The sequence below is a fragment of the Orbicella faveolata genome, unplaced genomic scaffold, assembly GCF_042242905.1.
Source record: "Orbicella faveolata isolate gen_17 unplaced genomic scaffold, um_ofav_v1 contig_1, whole genome shotgun sequence".
NCBI lineage: Eukaryota > Metazoa > Cnidaria > Anthozoa > Scleractinia > Merulinidae > Orbicella > Orbicella faveolata.
The window spans coordinates 11,783,273-11,807,716 of record NW_028301536.1 but is presented as its reverse complement, the minus strand read 5'-3'; the positions used below and the strand labels follow the sequence as shown (position 1 = coordinate 11,807,716).

Below are 24,444 nucleotides of genomic sequence, written 5' to 3'. Positions count from 1 at the left end.
AATGTACTAATATTTGATGGAAAGTTTGGCTTTTCTTTTACTCAGTTCACTGATAAGCCTGCATTTACAAGGGAATTTTCTCTTCACTGATAAGCCTGCATTTACAAAGGGAATTTCATTGTCATAAATACGTTTTCTTGGGATGGTGGTAACAGCCCATCTTAACAGGTCATTAGAAAGTCACTAAGTCATTACATGTTTCCTGTGCATGGTCAAACCTTACTAGCAGGGTTTTTAACCAGAATGCCCTTTCCTACATGTATCTGACTGGATTGCTGCAGTATGTTTTTTAAATATTAACTCTTAAGACCTGATTAATTAGTTTACTTTTATATGGAACCCCTTTACAGCATTTGTGTAAAGTTTTTTTTTTTTAATTTTGTGGTCTGAACTGCTTGGTAGCAACAGCGATGTAAACATGGTAACCAAATCCATGTATTGTGCTGGAATGAAGGTATTTAGTCATTATTTTAACACCCAAGTTTTAGCAAATTCGTAAGACAGCCACATTCGCACTGAACAGACGCACTGCAAAATGGAATATACTTGTTTTAGATAATAAAGAAACAAATTGCCAGTCATGTGATCTACGCATCTGTCAAGTTCTTCAATAGATTTACGTAAAAAACAATCAACAATGAACATGCGAGAAAACTCAACATACATATATTAATTAGAACATATTGTTTACTTTTTTATTGCAGGAACGTGAATATTCACTCCAAAATCTCTGGAGGTAAACATTTGCTGAGTTACATTCTGCATACAAATTTCTATCTATAGGCAACACATTTTATGATTTAGTGTAATGCAGCAAAGAACTGAGGGCATTTAAAGCGTTTCTTGGTAAAGAATTTGTTGAGATGTATTCTTCATTACACTGTTTATGTAAAGGCAATGCATTGGATGGTTTACTGTAAATATGTAGATATGTGTCCAATAATGATGGTATTGGGCTATTATTTGTGATCAGTTGAATAGGCGGACAAGTATCAGAATGAATGCAAGTTTCAAGACATTGTTCAGTGGTTGATTTCATTTGAACTGAGTCACTTTGCAGGGTCTGCAGGGGGTGCTGGAATCTTAGTTACTGTAACTGACTCCAGGCGCGATTACCGCAAGTTGAAAATTACAAATTGAAGGACTTTGAAGCACTGATCAAGAGCACTGGACTTCGTGTTGATTGCAACGATTATCTTTATTACAATGATCCAGTGCTCAAAACTGCCAAACTGAAATACAAGTAAAACATCTAGTCTAAGCGACACGAAATGACAAAGCCGAACAATAATCGGATATGATAAACGCACGAACGCAGAAAAAGGCAAAAACAACTAAATTACAAATAAACCGACGAAAGGTGCAGGGTGCCAGGTGCAGGTTGCAGGTTGAAATTTAATTATAACTGGAAAACCGCTGGCACTAAAAATAATTAATAACCTATATACTCGTCAGGGGTTCTTACATAAATCAGTGCACCTCTTTCACATAGTGAAAACACGATCGATGCGCTATAATTACTTATCGATCAATACGCTGAGACAAGTGACATCTCTTCAAAGCCATCTGAATGGCCGCTCCACAGATGTTTCCATCGATTCCAGAATTGGCTCGGTTCTTCCTGTAGGACCCCACGTGCGAATTTTTATTTTAGCTTGCCATTTATGTATGCGAATTAGGACCATACTTAAACACTACGGTTTCCTAGCGTGCCAATCTTTTCAACCTTTTCTATAGCTTCAAGTTAATATTGTTGCGGAATCTATACTCTACCTAGCTTCACCATCATCGCTACAGTCAGGAAACATTTGTAAGCCTTTATATTCTGTCCTGTATTTTTCTTATTGCTTCGCTCTTCTTCACATGTAGTTTTGTTTATTTTTCTAGTCGAACCTCGCTCAATCTTTTAATACTTGACAGGCTCCTCGAGTCTCTTCAACAGAGTGTGAGTTCGAATTCTCTAGGCGTAGCGTCAACAAGAAGTGTAACCCACACTTCCCTTAACAACAGAAGATTGCCATCACAAATGAAGCAAATAAATAAAGAAATGGAATAATATAAGATTTTAACCTTCGGAATATACTAGCACAAGCTCAGTGTGCTTTCATTTTGGTACTCACAAGGAAGAAACCAAATTCAGCAGATATTTCAGCTGATATTTCAGATGTTTCTTCAAAAACAAGAATTCATTGCAGGCTTAAAATCATAGGAATATACTCTCCTCCCATCGCTTCGGCGGGTTTGGCACTTAGGTGGAAGCCACCTTTCTGAGCGATCGTAAACAGCATCATGTAACAGTCACGGTAAGTCTACCACCTGTACATCTTCTTTTAAGTGCCAGCAGTTTTCCAGTTATAATTAAGTTTCAACCTGCAACCTGCACCCTGCAAAAAAGACCTGCCGAAACGCAATTAACTTAGGCACACAGACAAATAGTAAAACTGACGCATAAGGTTCTGAAATATGATCCAACAGAAACGTCACTAATATCTAACCCAGACAGTTACAGATACAGTATCAGTAAAATGCTCAGTCCAGTCCTCAGCAATCAATACACTTTCTAAATCTCAAGTGTCAGCTGACAGTTACAACTTTGAGCAATTCGCAGCTATCAGTTAAAGTACATTTAGACTCTCTCCTGCTCGCAGAGTAATACAATTCAGTGACCATTTACTTGTTCTTTGAGATAAGACATCTGTGATAGTTGGTAGAATGTTTAGGAATTTTTAACTACTCTTTTGATTAATCACTAATTGTAATTAACTAAGAAATATTCATTAATGATATGGATATCTTTTTCAGGCTCTTGCATGAAGCCGCAGACTACTCTGACGTAAGACAGCTTAAGTAGATTAATCAGAGTCTATTTATATATTAGTAGACCGATACAAGACAATTCCAATTTCTCAGTTTTGTTGAATTGTTTTTCAAATGGGAACTATTGAAACATCACTAAGCAATTAGCTTTCAAAAGTCAAACCTCAGAAGACATAGGAAAGAAACCATTAATGTCTATGATTGATAATAAGTAGCATTTTTGTACATTGAAGCTAAAACATCTGGTTAATTTGCAGTTATGAGACAAATCCTACAAAGAACATAAGAAATGAATAGTGTGCGATTAAAATATCTTGAAAGGCTAGTCGTTTTCCACTTTGGTGAACAAGATATTTTTAAAGAAATGGACTAACAATTGATTGCACATTAGTATTGTACTAAAATTTGATGTAAAGTTTGGAATTTCTTTAACTCTGTTCACTGATAAGCCTACATTTGTGAAGAGAATTTCACTGTTATAAATATGTTCCTTCAGATGGTGTTAATAGCCAATTCCAACAGGTCATTAGAAACCTGATCAATTAGTTTAGTCTTGTATCAATCTCCTTTACTGCATTCTGTAAAATTGTAACATGGTTTATTTTCTTAACTTATTGCAGCAAAAAGAGGGCGAGATTGAAAACCTTTCTCGGTAAAGAATTTGTTGAGATGTATTCTATATTAAACGTTTTACATATAGGAAATGCACTGAATGGTTTAGTATAATGTAGATATGTGTCCAATAATGACGGTATTAGGCTATTATTTGTGATTAATTGAATAGGTGGAGAAGTAGCAGAATGAATGCAAGTTTCTAGACGTTCAGTGGTTGATTCCATTTGAACTGAGTCACCTTGCAGGGTCTGCAAGGGGTGCTGGAATCTTAGTTATCTGTAAAATGTTCACCCACTTCTCAGCAATCAGTTTACTTTCCAAATTAAATCTCAACTCTCAGCTGACAGTTAAAATCTTTAACAACTCGTCGCAATCGGTTAAAACACATTTAGACTCTCTCCTGTTGAGCAATGCAATTCAGTGACAATTTAGGATTTTTATGAAGTAAAATGTCTCTGATAGTTGGTAGAGAGTTTAGGAATTTTGAACTGCTGTTTTGATTAATCACTAATAAACAAAAAAATGTTCATTAATGATATGTTTTTTTTTTTCAGGCAACTCCATGATACAAGAGAAGATCTTGAGGTAAGAGAGCTTAAGTATATTAAGTATATTAATCGCAACTTATTTATTTACTTAGACCGATACAAGACAATTCCCATCGCTCACTTTTGTTGAATTGTTTTTTAAATGGGAACTATAGAAAAATCACTAAGCATAACTTTGAAAAGTCAAACCTCAAAAGACATAGAAAACAACCATTAATGTCTATGATTTTATAATAAGTACCATTCAGTTTAAGTGCACTGAAGCAAAAACATATTGTTAATTTGCTGTTATGAGACAAATCCTACAAAGAGCATAAGAAACGAATATCGTGTAGTAAAAATATCTCGACAGACTAGAGTTTGCCTTTTTGGTGAACATGATTTCGCTTTTAGAAAAAGGACTATCGATTGATCGCTCTTTAGTAATATACAAATAAATGACATAAAGTTTGGAATTACTTTAACTGTGTTCACTAATAAGCCTGCATTTTCGAAGAGAATTTCACTGTTATAAATACGTTTTATTGGGATGGTGTCAACAGCCAATTCCAACAGGTCATTAGAAAGTCACCAAGTCATTAGAATTTTCCCATGGACCTGTTTGAATTTGGGAAGATAGTGAAGCCTGACTTGCTGGATTTTTAAGTCAAAAGTCCTTACTTATCTGACTGGAATGCTGCAGTATTTTGTTTAAATGTTAACTCTGAAAACCTGATTAATTAGTTGACCTTTATATGGATCCCATTTGCTGCATTGCTATATAACATTTTAACATGGTTTACTTTTTAATTGCAGCAAAAGAATTGCAAAATTGAAGACCTTACTCGGTAAAGAATTTGTTGAGATGGATTCTTCATATAGTAAACGTTTTATGTAAAGGCAATGCATTGAATGGTTTAGTGTAATGTAGATGTGTCCAATAATTACGGTATTGGATCATTATTTGAGATCAATCGAATAGGTGGAGAACTATTAGAATGAATGCAAGTTTCTAGATGTTGTTCAGGGGTTGATTTTATTTTAACTGAGTCACCTTGCAGGGTCTGCAGGGGTGCTGGAATCTTAGTTATCAGTAAAATGTTTAGCCTACTTCTCAGCAATCAGTACACTTCCCAAATCTTGTCTGAGCTGACAGTTGAAATATTGAGCAACTCACAGCTATCTGTTGGAACACATTTAGACTCTCTTCTTCTGAGCAATACAATTCAGTGCCCATTTATGTGTTTTATGAAGTAAAACGTCTCTGATAGTTGGTAGAGTGTTTAGGATTTTTTAACTACTGTTTTGTCTAATTACTAATTAACAAAGAAATATGCATTAATGATGTGGACTTTTTTTTTTCAGCCAACTGGGTAAATCTCAGGAAGTCATTGATGTAAGAGAGCTTATATTAAGTATATTGATCATTGTCTCTATCCCGGGGTATATATATGTAATTAAACTGATACAAGACAACTCCGATTTCTTTTGTTGAATTGTTTTTGTAAATGTGAACTATGGCAAAATCGCTAAGCAAAGTTTGAAAAGTCAAACCCCAAAGGACAGAAATAGACCATTTATTGCTATGATTGATTATAAGGAGCATTTTGGTGTACTTAAGGGCCCATTAACCGATTTATGCGCGCGCTCGCGCGCGTTGCTTCCGGTTACTTACGTCAGCCTGAGCGCGGAAAATAAAAATAACTCAATAACTTCCAAATTCGCTTACATTTTAGATGTTTTTCTTTGTGTTTCACAAAATGCAAAGTAAAAAAAGTACAAGCAGAGACAAAATAAGAAAAAGACAGAAAACCAAGAGCAATAGAAAGAGAAAAACTAACTCCTTGTGGCTTTGTTTGATCTTACCGAAGTGTGCTGGTAGTGTAAATTGCGCACGCGCTGATGGGGTAACTTCCAATATATATCGGGTGCACTTCCGGTTTCTTAAAATACTAAAGGAAACGCGGTTTTTCATTAAATCCAGCCTTTTTCGATGGATTTCAATCAAAGCCAATGTTGGAAAGATAGCTATGCATTCCTTTTTAAAGATCGTGCTTTTTTCAGAAAACTATGAATTTTTTAATATTTTGAAATTCTCTCAAAATCTGACCTTTTAGAAATGAAACAAAATCTATGCATAGCGTAATGAGGATTTAAATTAAAATATTAAATCAATGAAAAAAATGCCGATAAAGTAATTTGCCTGGGAGCCTTTGCATTTTTTCAGTATTAGTCACATGACCATGGGCGTGGCCTGATGACGTCATCACTAGTGTTACTAATCATGAAAAAGTTAAAACACATGAAATAACTCTGAACTAACTAAAAATGATCAGATTATATGAGAATAAATTTTCCTTAGCAACGGCTCGAAAAGATCAGTTAATGGGCCCTTAAGCCTAAACTTCTTGTTCATTTGAAGTTATGTGAAAAATCCTACAAAGAGCAAAAAACAAATTTCTTGCAACTAGAATTATCTTGAGACGCTAAGGTTTTCCTCTTCGGTGATAAGGATTTAAAAAAAAAATGGACCAGCGATTGATTGGTTAATTACTAAGTACTAATATTTGATTGACTGTTTGTAATTTCTTTAACTCTGCTGACTGAATTAAACCTGCATTAACAAAGAGATTTTCACTGTTTTAAATACGTTTTATTGGGATGGTGTTAATAGCCAATTTCCACAGGTCATGTGAAAGACACCAAGTTATTAGAATTTTGCTATACACCTGTTGCAATTTAGGAAGTTAGTCAAACCTCATTTGCTCGGTCTTTAACGAGAAAAGCCTTTGATGTGTTACTGGCATTTCTTTAAAATATTAACTCCGAAAATCTCATCAATTAGATAATTACTTTTACATTGATCCCGTTCACTAAATTTCTATATAATTTTAACATGGTTTACTTCCTTATTGCAGGATCAAAATGTCAAGATCGAAACTTCTTTCAAGTAAAGAATTTCTTGAGATATATTCTACATTAAAATATTTATGCTTAGTGCATGTGTGATGTAGTTTTACCACTATTTTTGCTAGAGAAGAAACAAGATATAAGTAATGGAAAAAAGCAAGTTTCTAGAAGCTTTACAGTGATTGCTTTCATTGGAATAAAGTCTTGTTACAAAATCTGTTTTTATTGGTCACCAGGAAAAAATCTTCATTAACTTTATGGTTTTCCTTTTCAGCAAATTGACGAAAAGCAAGGCGCTCGTGGCAGTAAGTGACATTAAGTAGAACAAGATTTTTTTAAAGAAATGGACTACCAATCTATTGCCTATTAGTAATATAATGTGCTAATATTTGATGGAAAGTTTGGATTTTCTTTAACTCTGTTGACTGTCATAAATACGTTTTTCTTGGGATAGTGGTAACAGCCCATCTTAACAGGTCATTAGAAAGTCACTAAGTCATTAGATGTTTCCTATGCACCGTCAAACCTTACTGGCAGGGTTTTTAACCAGAACGTCCTTTCCCATCTGACTGGAATGCTGCAGTATGTTTTGTAAATATTAACTCTTTAAAGCTGATTAATAATTTTTTTTTGGTATTGATCCCCTTTACTGCATTTCTTTAAAATTTTGACATGGTTTACTTTATTTTTTTTATTGCAGCACAAGACAATCGTCATTGAAGACCTTACTCGGTAAAGAATTTGTTGAGATATATTCTTTATCAAATGCTTTATTTGAAGGCAACGCATTGAATGGTTTAGTGTAATGTAGATATATGTCCAATAATGACGGTATTGGGCTATTATTTGTGATTAATTGAATAGGCGGACAAGTACCAGAATGAATGCAAGTTTCTAGACGTTGTTCAGTGGTTGATTCCATTTGAACTAAGTCACCTTGCAGGGTCTGCAGGGGGTGGTGGAATCTAATTTATCAGTAAAATGTTAGCCCAATCAGTAAAGTTTCCAAAGTCTCAGCTGACAGTTACAATCTTGAGCAACTCGCAGCTATCGGTGAAAACACATTTAGATTCTCTCTTGCTCAGCAATACAATTCAGCGAACATTTGTATATGTGCTTTATAAAGTGAAATGTCTCTGATAGTTGATAGAATGTCTACTGAAGAAATATCAAGATTGAAACTTTTTTCAAGTAAAGAATTTCTTGAGATAATATTCTGCATTAAAATATTTATGCTTAGACCATGTATTGGGTGGTTCAGTGTGATATAGTTTTACCACTATTTTTACTAGAGAAGAAACAAGCTCTAAGTAATGGAAAAATGCAAGTTTTTAGACGCTTTACTGTGATTGCTTTCATTAAAGTTGAGTCACGTTACAGAGTCTGTTGGTATTAGTCACTAGCAAAAAATTTTCATTAACCTTATGGTTTTCCTTTTCAGAGAATTGACGAAAAGCAAGAAACTCTTCTCAGTAAGTGAAACTAAGTAGATCAAGATTTGTTTAAAGAAGTGGACTAACAATCGATTGTCCATTAGTAATGTAATGTACTAATATTTGATGCAAAGTTTGGATTTTCTTTAACTCTGTTAAGTAATATGCCTGCATTCAGGAAGAGAATTTCACTGTTATAAATACGTTTTTGGGGATGGTGGTAACAGCCCATTATAGGTCATTAGAAAGTCACTAAGTCATTAGAAGTTTACCATGCACCGTCAAACCTTACTGGCGGGATTTTTAACCAGAACGCCCTTTCGGCTATCTGACTGGAATGCTGCAGTATTTTGTTTAAATATCAACTCTTAAAACCTGATTAATTACATGTAGTTTACTTTTATATCGATCCCCTTTACTGCATTTCTATAAAATTTTGACATGGTTTACTTTTTTATTACAGCAAAGATATGACAGCATTGAAGGCCTTTCTCGGTAAAGAATTTTTTGAGATATATTCTTCGTTACACTTTTTATGTAAAGGCGACGCATTGGATGGCTTAGTGTAATGTAGATATGTGTCCAATAATGACGGTATTGGGCTGTTATTCGTGATCGATTGAATAGGCGGACAAGTATCAGAATGAATGCAAGTTTCCACATGTTTTTCAGTGGTTGATTTCATTTGAACTCAGTCACGTTGCAGGGTCTGCATTAGGGGCTGGAATCTTAGTTATCTATAAAATGTTCAGCTTACATCTCAGTAATCACTACACTTTCCAAAGTCTCAACTGACAGTTGAAATCTTGAGCAACTCGCGGCTATCGGTTAAAACACATTTATACTCTCTCCTGCTGAGCGATACAATTCAGTGACCATTTATGTGTTTTATGAAGTAACCACTTTTTTGGCTAATCAATAATTTAAAAAAAAATATTCATTAACAATATGGATTTCTTTTTCAGCCTACTCCGTGTATCCAATGAAGACCTAAAGGTAAGAGCGCTTAAGTATACTAATCACAGTCTATTTATTTATTTAGACCGATACAATACAATTTCAATTTCTCACTTTTGTTGAGTTGTTTTTTAAATGGGAACCACAGAAAATCACAAAGGATAACTTTGAAAAGTCAAACCTTAAAAGAAAAAATAATGGACTAATGATAGATTGCTCATTAGTAATGTACTAATATGTGATGTAAAGTTTGGAATTTCTTTAAGTCGACTCACTGATAAGCCTGCATTTACGAAGACAATTTCACTGTTATAAATACGTCTTTTTGGGATGGTGTTAATAGCCAATTCCAGCAGGTCATTAGAAAGTCACCAAGTCATTAGAATTTTCCTATGCACCTGTTGCAATTCGGGGAGTTAGTCAAAACTGACTTGCTGTTTTTTAACCCTTTCCTATCTGACTGGAATGCTGCGATATTTTTTTTAAAATATTAACTATCAAAACTTCATTAATTAGTTTACGTTTATATCGATCCCCTTTACTGCATTTCTATAAAATTTTAACATGGTTTACTTTTTCATTGCAGGAAAAATATGACGACGTTGAAAACCTTTCTCGGTAAAGAATTTGTTGAGATTTAACGTTTTATGTATAGGCAACGCATTGAATGGTTTAGTGTAATGTAGATATGTGTCCGATAATGATGGTATTGGATCATTATTTGTGATCAGTTGAATAGGCGGACAAGTATCAGAATGAATGCAAGTTTGTAGACGTTGTTCAGTAGTTGATTTCATTTGAAATGAGTCAGCTTGCAGGGTCTGTAGGGGGTGCTGTAATCTTAGTTATCAGTAAAATGTTTAGCCTACTTCTCAGCAATCAGTACACTTTCCAAATCTCAAGACTCGGCTGACAGTTACAACTTTGAGCAACTCACAGCTATCGGTTAAAACACATTTAGACTCTCTCCTGCAGAGCAATACAATTCAGTGACCATTTATGTGTTTTATGAAGTAAAACGTCTCTGATAGTTGGTAGAATGTTTAGGAATTTTGAACTGCTGTTTTGATTAATCACTAATTAACAAAGAAATATTCATTAACGATATGGTTTTTTTTTCAGCCAACTACGTGAATCAAGAGAAGACCTTGAGGTAAGAGAACTTAAGTATATTAATCACAGTCTATTTATTTACTTAGACCGATACAAGACAATTCCAATCTCTCAGTTTTGTTGGGAACTATCGTATACAAGAAGTCACTAAGCATAACTTTGAAAAGTCAACCTTTGAAAGACAGAGAAAAAAACCCTTAATGTCTGTGATTGATCATAAGTAGCATTTAGGTGCACGGAAGCAAAAACATCTTGTTAATTTGCAGTTATAAGACAAATGCTATAAAGAACATAAGAAATGAATATCGTGTAATAAAAATATCTTGAAAGGCTAATCGTTTTCCACGTTGGTTAACACAATTTTGTTTTAGAAAAAGGGACTGATGATCGATCGCGTTTTAGTAACATACAAATATTTGACTTAAAGTTTGGATTTTCTTTAAGTGTGTTCACCGATAAGCCTGCATTTACGAAGAGAATTTCGCTGTTATAAATACGGTTTATTGGGATGGTGTTAAAAGCCAATTCCAACAGGTATTAGAAAGTCACCAAGTCATTAGAATTTTCCCATGGACCTGTTTGAATTTGGGAAGTTAGTGAAGCCTGACTTGCTGGATTTTTAATTCAAAAGTCCTTACTTATCTGACTGGAATGCTGCAGTATTTTGTTTAAATATTAACTCTGAAAACCTGATTAATTAGTTGACTTTTATTATGGATTCCATTTACTGCATTGCTATATAGCATTTAAACATGGTTTACTTTTTAATTGCAGCAAAAGAATTGGGACATTGAAGACCTTTCTCGGTAAGGAATTTCTTGAATGGTTTAGTGTAAAGCCCTGGTCAAACGGACTCGCAAGTAGTCGCAAGTAGCCGCAAGTTGAACTTGCGTAGAGACTTGCGTTGGGTGGCCAAACGGACTCCCAAGTTTCCTCGCAAGTACACGCAGGTCGCAAAAAAAAAAAAAACCATTTCAAGGCAGACATATCCTGTATTTCATTGGCTAATAAGAGGTTAATAGACGTCACTCAACTTGCGTTGACTTGGGTTGGGGGACCAAACGGTGAAAAACTTGCGTCGACTTGCGTGCAAATTTGATCTCGACCAAAGTGAGCACAAGTCATCACAAGTCATCGCAAGTCAACGCAAGTGCACGTAAGGCCTGGCCAAACGGAGTCGCAAATAGACGCAAATTTAGAACTTGCGTCTCCTTGCGTCTCCTTGCGACTCCGTTTGGCCAGGGCTTAATGTAGATATGTGTTCACGAATGACGGTATTGGGCTATTTGTGATCAGAATGAATGCTAGTTTTTAGACATTTTTCAGTGGTTGATTTCATTTGAACTGAGTCACCTTGCAGGGTCTGCAAGGGGTGCTGGAATCTTATTTATCAATAAAATGTTCAGCACACCTCTGAGCAACCAGTTTACTTTCCAAATCTCAAGACTCGACTCAACTATCGGTTAAAACTTATTTTTTTTATCGTACCAACTAGAAAACAACACTTTGGTGTATTTACCTTAATACTCATTATGTAACTCAGTTACTCTGTCGATCTGAAAATCGGATTCTACCTTGCATTTGCATACATTCAGAGATCACATGAGATAGGAAGTCACATGACTTCAAGCCCAGTGCGAGTTTCGATTTCGGGCTAGTCGCTACGTATGTGAACGACTCCGTATTATTTTTCTGGAATCGTTACTTATCAAGACTGATGGAGCATTAAATGTCATACGAAGGGCATTGTTAATAACGTTACAGCAGCAGAGAACAGATTTCTACTAGTATCTAATAATATGTAACAAGACTAATAGTTAATAACAAACAGATGAGTGAAAAAAAAAAATTACCATAATAATAATAACAATACAAAACGCTAGTAAAGAAAAAGTTTTTCACTGCCAACGTTGACGTTTCGTATGTACAACAGACATCTTCAGAAGTGACCGTTAACTAGATTACAATCGAAATTTAAACGCGAAGAGAAAGAAAAAGACTGGTATCTAATAATATGTAACAAGACTAATAGTTAATAACAAACAGATGAGTCTGCGGGAGAGAAAAAAAAAATTACCATAATAATAACAATACAAAATGCTAGTAAAGAAAAAGTTTTTCACTGCCAGCGTTGACGTTTCGTATGTACAACATACATCTTACATCTATTAGTCTTGTTACATATTATTAGATACCAGTCTTTTTCTTTCTCTTCGCGTTTAAATTTCGATTGTAATCTAGTTAACGGTCACTTCTGAAGATGTATGTTGTACATACGAAACGTCAACGTTGGCAGTGAAAAACTTTTTCTTTACTAGCATTTTGTATTGTTATTATTATTATGGTAATTTTTTTTTTTTTCACTTATCTGTTTGTTATTAACTATTAGTCTTGTTACATATTATTAGATACCAGTCTTTTTTCTTTCTCTTCGCGTTTAGATTTCTACTAGTTGAATACTGGTTCTGTAACAAAAATATTTTGAATAAATTGTCTTTGAAGACACGTGCTATTATGCTAGCTGAAGTCCACAATTATTTTGCAACTTAACAATTTATTGTGTTATTCAGGAACCCTACATTGCGTTGTGTTTCTAAGGAACTTTTTGGCCTAGTGGGCGTATTATCAGTCTCACATAATATTGTCTCTAGTGATTTAATTAATACAAACACCTTATGTTACTACACCACTTCAAGACCGAATGTGTTACTAAGCAACTTACCACGTAACCTCAAACCTAACTGTGTTGCTTGGTTACTTCAACACCTCAATTCCTAAATTAATCTACAATTTGGAATGTACCAGAATATTTTTTGGCTCATTAGTGTTTCCCCTTTTTTCTATTTTCAGTGAGAACAAAGAGTTGAAAGAGCAGCTTGCTCAACTGGCTGAGAAGAAGGTAAGAATGATTGCATAACTGCGTTCGAGAGAACACAGTTCTAATCGGGTGATGCGGAAAAATTCGAGTTTTTGTGTATGTATCCTTCTATGGACACCAATTTGGACCCCCCTCCCCCAAAAATTCTTGAGAGGCGAATGACATCATCTCCGTGCTCGTCCATGTGCTTTCTTTAGAGTGTTAGGCAATATTGCGGACTTTCGAGCGTCGAGGCAGCTAATGGTGGACTGTGGTGGATGAATTGTTTATTTAAAGTTCGAAGTCAGTGTTAATAGCATTTAAAAACCTTACAGACATGTCTTCACGAAATGTGTACAACTATCCGTACGAACAGAAAGCTGTAGTTTGGCTGCGTGTTGTGTACCCTCTTCTCTTCGACCAAAACCAACGCTGCTTTCTGCAGAATAAATCGAAGGAGGAAATGTGTAGTTTCACTTCGCTGACCTAGATTTCTGTGTGCAAAATATGTAACATAAACCCAACGAAAGTGTTAACATAGGAAAAGAGTTTAACTTCCACAGGATTGCTTTGGTACACCAACATGTTTTCCGTTTCATTGTTTTGGAAGAGAAAATGCCCTGTAGCTGTTCCCCCAAAGCCAAGGCGATTCAAAGTCGTGTTCGGAAACAGAATAATTGCCCTAATTTTGGTAATAAAAGCACGTCGTCTCGCATACCGACGGAACAGGCATCGTTTGTGCCGATTTACGCGGTCAGTATAAAACACGGACTGCGGACTGCGGACTGCGGACTACAGACTAGGTATAAAACACGGACTTGGGTATAAATTGCGGACTAAGCATTACGGACTGAGTATAAAACACGGACTCAGGTATAAAACGCAGACTGCGGACCAAAGACGGCCTACCAAATACAGTCCGTGTTTTTTACTGACAGATCGTAACTAATAATACGTAATACATGTATAAACGAGAACAAACCCTCTCGGATGCACGTGCTTTGCGATCAATTCATTTGTCTTCGCCCCTGCTGGAGAGAGGCCAATTTCACGTCTACCTAACTGCTCAGGCACAAAATGCTGTTCCTAGAATTTTTGCTTTTTTAACATACCAAACCCACCCGAACGCACTCTTTAATCTACAATTACTACTAGTATTGATAATAATTGCTGTCAGATCCAGTCAAACGGTGACAATGATGATTTTTCTTAAATTGACCGTGTCACTGAACTTTACAGACGCAATATCGTTCTCGAAGGCAAGGAGCAGAATGTGTGGATAATTATTAACATTACAGTGCAAGCCTGTTAAGAAGACATCTATCTATTTATCTATCTATGATTTAGTTGAAGTCTAGTCGCTCACTTGTCACTTATGCAAATGCTGCAATCTTATTGGCTGAGCTGTTGTGCATTATCAGCTATCCATGTACAATGAGTGGAGCTATATGTTGTCACGTTTTTTGGAAGTTTCAGAGAAAAGGTTGCAAGCATTACTGGATAATTAAAGATGGACATTCTCTCGTTTCCTGCTTTAACAAACTGAATCGTTGAAAAAATGAAAACAGAAAACGCACTCAAGCAACCTCAAGTGTTAAATAACAATTTAGTCCATGCAAATTTTGCTAACCCGTGAAATTGAATACCTGTTAGTCAAGGTAAATTAAATAAGAATTCCATTAGAACAATTGGATTAAGACGTCGAGATTTCTATGAAGTGATAGTTAATTCCATTCATCATCACTATCACTTTGAGGAATTTTCATAGATATCTCGTTTTAAATACATGAAGATGCATTCTGTATAACATGCACCGTATTTCTTTACCGTCAGAAAATCCAGAAGAGACAGCCAGGGTTTCGGAAAAGGCTGACAGCATTTTTTAGCCGTATATTCAGAAGACGCGGAGGCAATTAAAAAGAAATTGGAAAATGTTACTTTTATAATTATTTATTTATTCAGTTATTTATTTATTATTTAATTAATTTTATTTTATTTAATTAACATGCGTTACTGTCAGGTCAGGTCAGGTGACCTGCTACTGGTACTATGTAACCCAGTACAACCTGCCGCATAGCAACAGCAACTCATAAGTATCAGACTTTTTCTGATTCCTAATCAAAATCAGCCACCTCTGTCAAAACTATTTCAGTAGAATTTTCTTAATTTGTAATAATCATTTTCTTTCTGTACAAAACGTCTTTCTCTACACTTTTGTTATCATAGAAATGCCGATAATTTTATCTAATTAACTATCTGACTGTTTACATTCAGTCAAAATCAACCACCTCTGTCAAAACTATTTTAGCAGCATTCTCTTAATTTGTAATAATCGTTTCTTTCTGTACAAACCTTCTTTCTACTGCACTTTTGTATTCCTATAAATGTTGACAATTTTACTTTATCTGCCTGACCGTTTAGGATGAAAATCAGCGACCTTTGTCATAACTATTTTGCAAGCATTTTTTCATTCATAGTCAAGTATTAAGTTAAGGCATGAAATTTTATGAAGTGTGAATTAGCGGGTGTATTTTTCAATCCTTCTTTTCCTTTTTGTCGTTTTCAAGAACTTGTTTTACAAAATTGAAAATCTTTACAAATTTGACAAGTCTTTTTCAGAAAAACTGCCTTTTCAACTTGTTCGTGAGTAAGTTGTTTTCTCCTTCAGATGTTTTCCAGTGGCAGACCTCTTCAAATGTTTAGCTTTGACTGGTATTTCAGTGTAGAATGATTTGGCCTGTGGCAAGTTGAATTAAGCCCACAAAGTCAGTTGTATTAAGTCCTGTTTACCATCTCAGGCTCCGCTGTGCCAGTTCTAATCCACCACCCAAAAACTACGTTAGCTTGACAACCACAACCGACTCTAATGCCTCAGCTAGTGGAACCAGCTATCCTGCCTCCACCAGCATATTACTAACCAGACTACCTCGACCAGCACAACCGAGCTAGCCGCGTTGACCAACACAGTCAACTAAAGAGACTGTCTCAACCAACAGCAACTGACAAGACTGCAACAACCTGGACACTGAACCGACGACTGCTTCAAGCAGCACTTATGACTAGGCTGCTCTAATCATAATAACCAACTGGACTGACACCACTGACGCAACTTGCTATACTGCCTCGACCAAAACAGACCTGACTGCCTCCACCAGCTCCACCCCATCAACGTATCCACTAGACTGACTCAACCCAAACAATGGTCTTGACTGCTACAGTCAATACAACAGTTGAGATGGGTTGATCTCCATAAAAAAAAACCAACTGTGCGGCCTTAATAAACACAACAGGCTTGATTGCAACATCAAAAATCAACCTCCTGGACTTCATCAAACAACACAACCAATTTGACGGCCTCGAGCATAGCAGTCAACTAGACGGCCGTTACCAACACAACATTGTAATGTTTGTTAGAAAAACGAGTATGAGACAGAATAGAACAACAACACCAACAACAACAACAACACGTTTAATCGAGCAACATGGCAGCGAGCACACGGAATGTCGCAAGGGCCTCTAGGAAACAATGGCTTACGTAACAGCCTACATCACATCTCCCTTCTAAGCAATAAGCAGTTCAAAAGTTCAGAGAGGAACTATCAGTTCAACCTATGAACTATAGGTTTCTATCAACTACAACAAATGACCAAGTCTGCTTGATAACAAAGTGAAAAAGCAAATAAACAGTCCAAAGGCAACTATTCTTGGAAATGTTATGGGACTCTTATTTCTCTACCACTTCGGGTACTTCTTCTTGGGTCAACAAGTGGGGTAGTGCACACTGGGGGAGGGTTCTCCACAAGGTGTGCTCTCCATTTCGCTGGGCGTTTCAGGGAGGAGGTTTAGGTGGCGTCTGTTTCTCCTTAGCTGGCCATTTGGCGTTGCGACTGTGTAGGATCGAGGAGTACCAGCTTTATCTACCGCAGTCCCCTCAACCTTTTTGCTGAGTAGCCAGACAGCATCTCCTGGCAAGAGGTCTGGGAGGCTCGTAGCAGAGTGTTGTCTATCAAAGTTCTTCTTCTGTGTGGCTGTTAGCGCAGAATCCTTCTCCCTGAACTGCTCTAAGTAAGGCCAGCTAGGTTCCAGGCAGGTGGCTTGGCAGGATAGGAACCGCGGTAGGGATTTTCCTTGCCATCAGAAGTTCAGCGGGGCTGAGGCCGCTTTCAAGGGGAGTGGCATGATATGCCATCAGGGCTTTGTATGGGTCTGATGCCTTCTTTAGTACGTTTTTCACAGTCTGAACAGCACGCTCTACCTCGCCAGTTACTTGGGGGAAATTGGGGCTTGAGGTAATGTGCGTGAATCCAAACTCTTTTTGAAACTTGGCAAATGTGTTCGCTGAGAACTGCGGGGCATTGTCTGACAGTAGCTGGTCTGGGATGCCGTGTCGTGCAAACGTGAACTTGAGGTCCACTATTATGTCAGGTGAAGTCGTGCGGGACAGCTTGAATACCTTAACATATCAAGAGAAGTAGTCTATGACAAGTAGGTACTGTTGATCTTTCAGCTCAAATGAGTCAGCAGCAACTTTCTGCCAGGTCCGGTCAGGGAGTTCAGAAGGAATCGCTGGCTCCGCTTTGTTAACATGCCGTTTTATGCAGGTTGGAAATTTCTTTACCACTTCCTCCAGTTTTCTGCTCAGACCTGGCCACCATACTGAGGTTCTTGCTCTGTCTCTGCATTTGGCGATACTTTGGTGGGCTTCATGAATTCTCTCCAGGACACCTAGTCACATGGACACAGGGATGAAAAGACGATTGCCCTTCATCAGTAAGCCGTGTTGTATTGTCAGTTCATTTCTCTCTGGCTAGTATGGTTCCAGCTGTCCTGGGAGTTGAGATCTCTCAGGCCATTGGGTCCAGGAATACTCCACGATCTGCTTGGTAACTTCATCTTCCTGTTGTAGGCACCTTGGCTCTTCTAGTCGATCCTCCGTTGCGGGCAGGTAGCTGATAACCGAGTCAATATAGGCCTTAACATCATTTTCCAGCTTCTCTTCCTGCTGGTTCAGAGGTTTTACAAGATGTGCACGGGATAATGTGTCAGCAGTATACAGGGTTTTCCCAGGTACATGTGAGATGCTGTAGGAGAATCGCATCATACCGATCCGGGAATGCTGTACCCTAGCTGGAAGTTCTTCGAGGTTCTTGGTACTGAGCAAAGGGACTAGTGGCTTGTGGTCCGTCTCGATGTGAAACTTGAGTCCAGTGAGATAATCTGCAAAGCGTTCACTTGTCCAAGTTATGCTCAGTGCTTCCTTATCAATTTGTGCATGGCGCTGTTCTGTAGGAATTACAGCTCTTGGGGCATAAGCGACTGGGCGCCATTGGTCATCATGGTTTTGCAGTAGACCCGTTCCTAGGCGGTAGGAAGATGCACCTGTAGAGAGTTGTCTGACGGCTTGCATCATAGAGAGCAAGGGTAGGAGTGGAAGCGAGGCTGTCTTTGACAGCAGAAAAGGCCTGCTGCTGAATTTCACCCCATGTCCAGTGGTTCTTGGCACTAAGGAGATCTCTTAGTGGTTTGGGGAGCAGAGCTATATGGGACTGAGATTTGCTCAACTGATTAACCATTCCAAGGGACCTTCTTAATTCTAATGGGTCTTTAGGGGCTGCCATCTTCGTTATAGCTTCCCCTTTCTTGGGGTCAACTTGTATGCCCTCGGCATTGACAGTGCTACTTAAGAATTCCACTGATGGTTTGGCGAATTCACACTTTTCCTCATTTAAGGTATGGTTCGCCTCTTGTAGCTTGCATAGAGTTTCTTTCAGATGCTCATCATGTTCTTTGAATAATTTACCGCAGACCAGGATATCATCCATCTGGCACAGAGATCCTTCCGTTTCTTTCAAGACTTGTGAGATTCACTTATGGAAATGTTTGGTTGCCGAACTGATTCCAAATGGCAGACGGTTACAGCAAAGCCGGCCGAATGGTGTTATGAAGGCGGTGAACTTGGACGACTCTGGTGACAAGCCAATTTGCCAGAGTCCTGAATTTGCATCTAGCTGGCTAAATACTTTCACTCTAGCTAGTTGAGCTAGTGTCTGGTCAACACAGGGTAAGGGGTGGAATTCCCTCAAGATGTTTTCGTTTAGTCTTGTTAGACCCACACAGATTCGAGCCTTGGGGACTACGACCATCCCAGCGCACCATTCTGTTGGTTCATCAACTTTGGAAATGCTGTGCATTTGCTCCATCTGGGCAAGTTCTTTGACTTTCGAAAGGCGCGGAACAGGCACTCTCCTGGGTGTGGTGAGAGCGAATGGCTTGGCGTGTGGCTTCAGTTTTATGACATAGCTAGGTCCATCTAGTTTTCCGAGTCCAGTGAACAGTTTTGGGAACTGTGCTTTGTAATCTTTGTTTACCTCTATGGCATTAATCGTCTCAACAAGTTTGAGTCACTCTATTGCTGGGCAACTGAGGAGGGCTTGCCGTGCTCCGGTTACAACAGATATTTCCTGGTCTGTGGCCTTTTCACCTTGAGTGATTTTTCCCATAAAGTAGCCATGGGTAGGGAGGGCTGTATCTGCTGGCCCAAACAAAGTCTTGCTTGATTTGATCAGAGTTGTGAATGGATGCAGTGAATTATAAATACTCTCAGGGATTATCGTCACATCCGCTCCAGTATCTATCTTGAAGGAAAACAGGGGAGTTGTTTGAGGAGAGCTTTGCTGACCAGATGTTTTCGCCTGCCTCGGTTCCAACTGCTCCTAAGAAGGCGTAGTCTTCTTCCTCAACTGAACCAACTGTTCTCGAAGACTTGTAAAAGATTCCCTGATGACGTCGCTTTGAGCACTTGTGGCAAGTCGCTTCCTTAGCTGGGCAGTTTTGTCGAATATGTCGGGATTTTTCTGCAGTATTCACAACGTTTCAGTGCTGGGGGATCTTTACCTTGATTCTTGAATTCTTTTGATTTTGGCGGCATCCTAAAGTTGACAGCGTCCACCTCGGTGGGTTCTTTGAAGTCATTTTTCATCAGGGTTTACTTTCTCTTCCCGGCTTCGCTTTGCCGGGCCTGGTGCAACGGTTTTGAAAGCGTAAACTCGGGGTCAAGTTGGAGTTTTCGGCGAGTTTAGAGTCAAGCAAGCCAACAACGATCCGGTCCCTAATCAATTCATCCTGTAGTGTCCCAACGGCGCAATGTTTGGCCAAGGCGTGTAAATCTGTGACGAAACTATCGACTGTCTCACCTTCCCTTGTCGGCGTCGGTTGACTTTGGGGCGCTCGAAAATAACATTTCTGCGTACTACGAAATGTCCGTCAAACTTGTCTTCACAGTGTGATGCTGTTTCAGTTGAGTAGTTGATGACTTGAAGGAGCTGAGGATATCATCGGCTTTCTTCCTCTTCTTTCACAAGGCCTGATTCTTGGTAAAAGTGTTCGAATCGTTGGCTCCATTTAGGCCGGTCGTCTGGATGGCTGAAGTGGTAATTTTCCGGCAACGGAACTCGGAAGGACGTCATTGTCGTTCGCCGCTTCTGACACCATGTAATGCTAGCTAGATAAGCGAGTATGAGACAGAACTGGACACAACAACAACACGTCTAATCCAGCAACATGGCGGCGAGCACATGGCATGTCGAAAGGGCCTCTGGGAAACAATGACTTACGTAACCGCCTACATCATAAGCATGACTTCCTCAGCCAACACCACTGATAAGACTTGCTCAATCAAAATGTTTGGTTGACATAGTTAAGTCAGTTACTTTGGTTCAAGTGGTCAAGTTGTGTTGGTTCTAGAAGTCCAGGTCTAGCTGGTTGTGTTGATGCAGCCATCAAATCGGTTGTGTAAGTCGAGACAGTCCAGTAGGTTGAACAATCAACCTGTTGGATTAGACAAGGCAGTGCAGTCGGTTGGATGGTTGCGCCTGTCGCGTTAGTTGAATTCACTGTGGTAGTGAAGTCGGTTGTAGTGGTTGAGACGTAGTTTAAAGTTCTGATCCAACAGTCTAGTTGGTTGTTGATGGAGGTGGTCCACTTAGTAGTAGTACTAGTAGTAGTAGTAGTAGTAGTAGGCAGTTTAATCTGTCACGTTGGTCGAGGCAGTTTTGTTTAGTTTGGCTGTGCAAGTCAGCACAACTACCTTTGCTACCTGCATCAGCACAATGTAATGTTTTGCTGGTGAACGTTGTTATGTTGGTTGTGTTGATTATACTTTTATGGTGCTCTTGTCTACTATGTTGACTGTTCTAGTTTGTTAGTACCATGTTCATTATCATTAATCTAGGTATTCGTACCGTTGTTTTTGTTTTTGTTCATTTGAGACGTTATATATCTCATCTCATCTCATCTCATCTCATCTCATCTCATCTCATCTCATCTCATACGTAATGCTTATTCTTGTAGTTATGTAGTTCTGCAACTGAAAAACCCTCGTAGGGAGTTGCAATAAAGTATGTATGTAGTATGCTGCATGCATGCATATAGCTATCGTATCGAATCTTAACGTAACTGAATAATTATCTCATCGTATCTTAATCTTATTGTATCTTATCGTATAGTATCGTAACTTAATTTATATTTCCTAACTGAACCATGTTATCATATCTTATCTTATCCTACCATACCTTATCCTACCCTATCCTATTCTGTCCCATTCCATTCCATCCCATCCTATCTTATCTTCACATGCTATTACATCCCATCCTATCCCACCCTGTCCCATTCCTATCCTACCCTATTTTATCTTATCCTAACTTATCCTATCCTGTCTTATCGTCCCATCCCATCCTATCCTATCCTAGCCTAACCTATCCTGTTCTATCTTATCTTCTCTCATCCCCTCCCATCCCATCCCATTCCTTCCCTTCCCATCCTATCCCATCTTATCTTCTCTTCTCTTCTCTTCTCTTGCCTCACCTTATCTTATCCTTTCCTTTCCGTCACATCCTATCCTCATCTCATCTCGTTTTTCCTCATCTCATCTCATCTCATTTTCTTAATTATCTTATCGTATGGTATTTTAACTTATCTCATCTAATCTCATCTCCTTTCGTCTCATCTCATCTCATCTCATCTTGTGTCATCTTTACTTATAAATCTGCTAGTCAGCTGTTATAATCTGCCGTGATAGTTAATATTACTTACGTTAGCTAGTCTCGCAGCAGCATTTTGTTGCATTAAGCGTTGCCTAAATAGGAATCAAGCTCGACTTTAGGCAACGTTTACTGCAACAAAAATGTTGTGAGGCATGTTTGTTTTAAGGGACGTTGTTACACTACAAGCGAGATCTCATGAAATTTGTCAGCAAGGGCGCAACAGAAGTGCAAGACAAGTTACATGAAACTCTGCGGCCAGTGCAACAGCGCCTTATGTCCTGTGTGTTAAGTTCTGTGTGTTGGAGTATTTGTTCTTCGAGTCAACTTTACTGACTTGGTTACCTCCACAAGCACATGCATGTTTGTTGTGTCTGTTGAGGCTGTTGAGTCAGTTCCGTTGGTTTGGTTGCGAGTGGTGGTTAGTTGAGTTGGTGGAAGCGATTCTGTCGGTTGAAGCAGAATAGTCGGTTGTGTTGTTTGACGTAGGTCAGTCGGTTTGCTCAGGTGTTAGCAGTCAAGTCGGTGCTGTTGGTTGAAGCAGTCCAGTTGGCTGTGTAGGTCAAGGCGGCCAGGTCGGTTGAGTTAGTCGAGGTAGCCTGGTCATGCAGTATTGTTGGTGGGGGCAAGATGGCTACCGTGTTATCACCAGTATGATTGCTACGCGATTTTCAAACCTCTTTGGGGCGGTTTGCAATCCATGTAAAGGCTTGTAATCCAAACCGCCCTGAAGAGTTTTGCAAAGGGTGCGTGGCAATGAAACTGGTGATAGATATATCGCTTGAGGCATTTAGTTCGGTTTTGGTGGTCAAGCTAACGTAATATTTAGGAGGGGGTGGGGTAGATTAGAGATCTATCTGGTACAGTGGAGCTGGAAGTCCTCGTTGCGTCAGCTGACTGTGTTGGTTTGATTCAACATGGCACAGGTCTAATCATTCTTCACTGAAACTATCAATCAATGCCACACTTTTCAAGGGGTCTGCCGCTGGGAAAAATCTGAACGAGAAGCAGCCTACCAGCAAGCATCTTGGGAAGGCAGTCCTCATGTGCGAATATCAAATAGAAAATCCTATCATTCCAGTCGTCTATCCTTGTCGAATTGAAATTTAGAGATGTTAGTTTTTGTTCGCTTTGACTAATTCACACTTCATTCTTTGACCAAAATCTGACTCAATTAAAACCTAACTAGGGGAGAGTATTTGATAGAATTCTGCTCAATTCAATTGTCAGTCTAGACTTGTATCTTCGTTGTATCATTTTTCTTTATGACAAATAAAAATAAAAACAAAAGCAAAAAAATAATTTTCCATCTTTTCGCTGATTTTCATCCAGAATTACAATATAAATGCTGCTAATTGTCAGTCTATTTTAGTTTTGTCTTCGATTTTCATATATGACAAAAAAATATATTGAAACAAAGCGCTATTTTCTGTTAGTTATGAACTGTTCATTGTACCTATATTAGTGTTGCTAAAGTATTACAGAAACGTCTATCTCGAACATTTCTTTCACAAGTTATTGTGACCGTTATTGAACTAAATGCACTGTAACCAAAATTTTCAAAATTCGCGTTTATAATTAATATTATTATAAGTATTATTATGTATTTAATTAAGTAAGTATTTAATTAAGTATCATTAAAATTTGGCAGCAATTAATGTGATGCTGTTATTGTTACTAACTAAATGCACTGTAACAACCGAATGTATACCGAATATATACCAATATTAGTCTTGTTAAAAGTATCACAGAAACGTCTATCCCGAACATTTCTTTCACAAGTTATTGTGACTGTTATTTAACAAAATGCACTGTAACAACCAAAATTTTCAAAATTCGTATCCATAATTAATGTTATCAAAAGTATTATTATTATGTATTTATTTAAGTAATTATTTAATTAAGCAAGTGTCATTAAAATTTGGCAGTAATTGATGTGATGTTGTTAATTGTTGCTGTTTGTGGTAACACTTGGAATTGCTATTGTGCATTCATTTCACTTTAAGAGAGTTTAGAGGATCTTAGTCAGCCTCTGCCATTTTCGATGCTATGAAAATTATTGATATTGCATGGTGAAGCGAAATATTATTGCTTTACTGTAAGTCTTGTTCCTGAAAGTATGTTTAATTATCTTTAGTAGTTTCACAGTGATTTCCTTCGTTGGGACATGCTCTCTA

At 38.0% G+C, this 24,444-nt stretch overlaps 1 protein-coding gene across 1 annotated transcript in view; it reads left to right on the top strand.

Moving 5' to 3' along the window:
• LOC110046844 (uncharacterized) overlaps positions 1–24,202 on the top strand; it is a 33,021-nt gene extending 8,819 nt beyond the window's left edge. Inside the window, exons 7-23 of the mRNA XM_089289300.1 lie at positions 705–736; positions 2,803–2,833; positions 3,438–3,469; positions 3,987–4,017; positions 4,776–4,807; positions 5,325–5,355; positions 6,878–6,909; positions 7,144–7,174; positions 7,570–7,601; positions 8,311–8,341; positions 8,766–8,797; positions 9,268–9,298; positions 9,846–9,877; positions 10,382–10,412; positions 11,147–11,178; positions 13,223–13,271; positions 15,063–24,202. Coding sequence (XP_089145426.1) covers positions 705–736; positions 2,803–2,833; positions 3,438–3,469; positions 3,987–4,017; positions 4,776–4,807; positions 5,325–5,355; positions 6,878–6,909; positions 7,144–7,174; positions 7,570–7,601; positions 8,311–8,341; positions 8,766–8,797; positions 9,268–9,298; positions 9,846–9,877; positions 10,382–10,412; positions 11,147–11,178; positions 13,223–13,271; positions 15,063–15,146 — 606 coding nt within the window. The 3' untranslated portion in view covers positions 15,147–24,202. The remainder of the gene's footprint in view (positions 1–704; positions 737–2,802; positions 2,834–3,437; positions 3,470–3,986; positions 4,018–4,775; positions 4,808–5,324; positions 5,356–6,877; positions 6,910–7,143; positions 7,175–7,569; positions 7,602–8,310; positions 8,342–8,765; positions 8,798–9,267; positions 9,299–9,845; positions 9,878–10,381; positions 10,413–11,146; positions 11,179–13,222; positions 13,272–15,062) is intronic.
• The last annotated feature ends 242 nt before the right edge of the window (positions 24,203–24,444 follow it).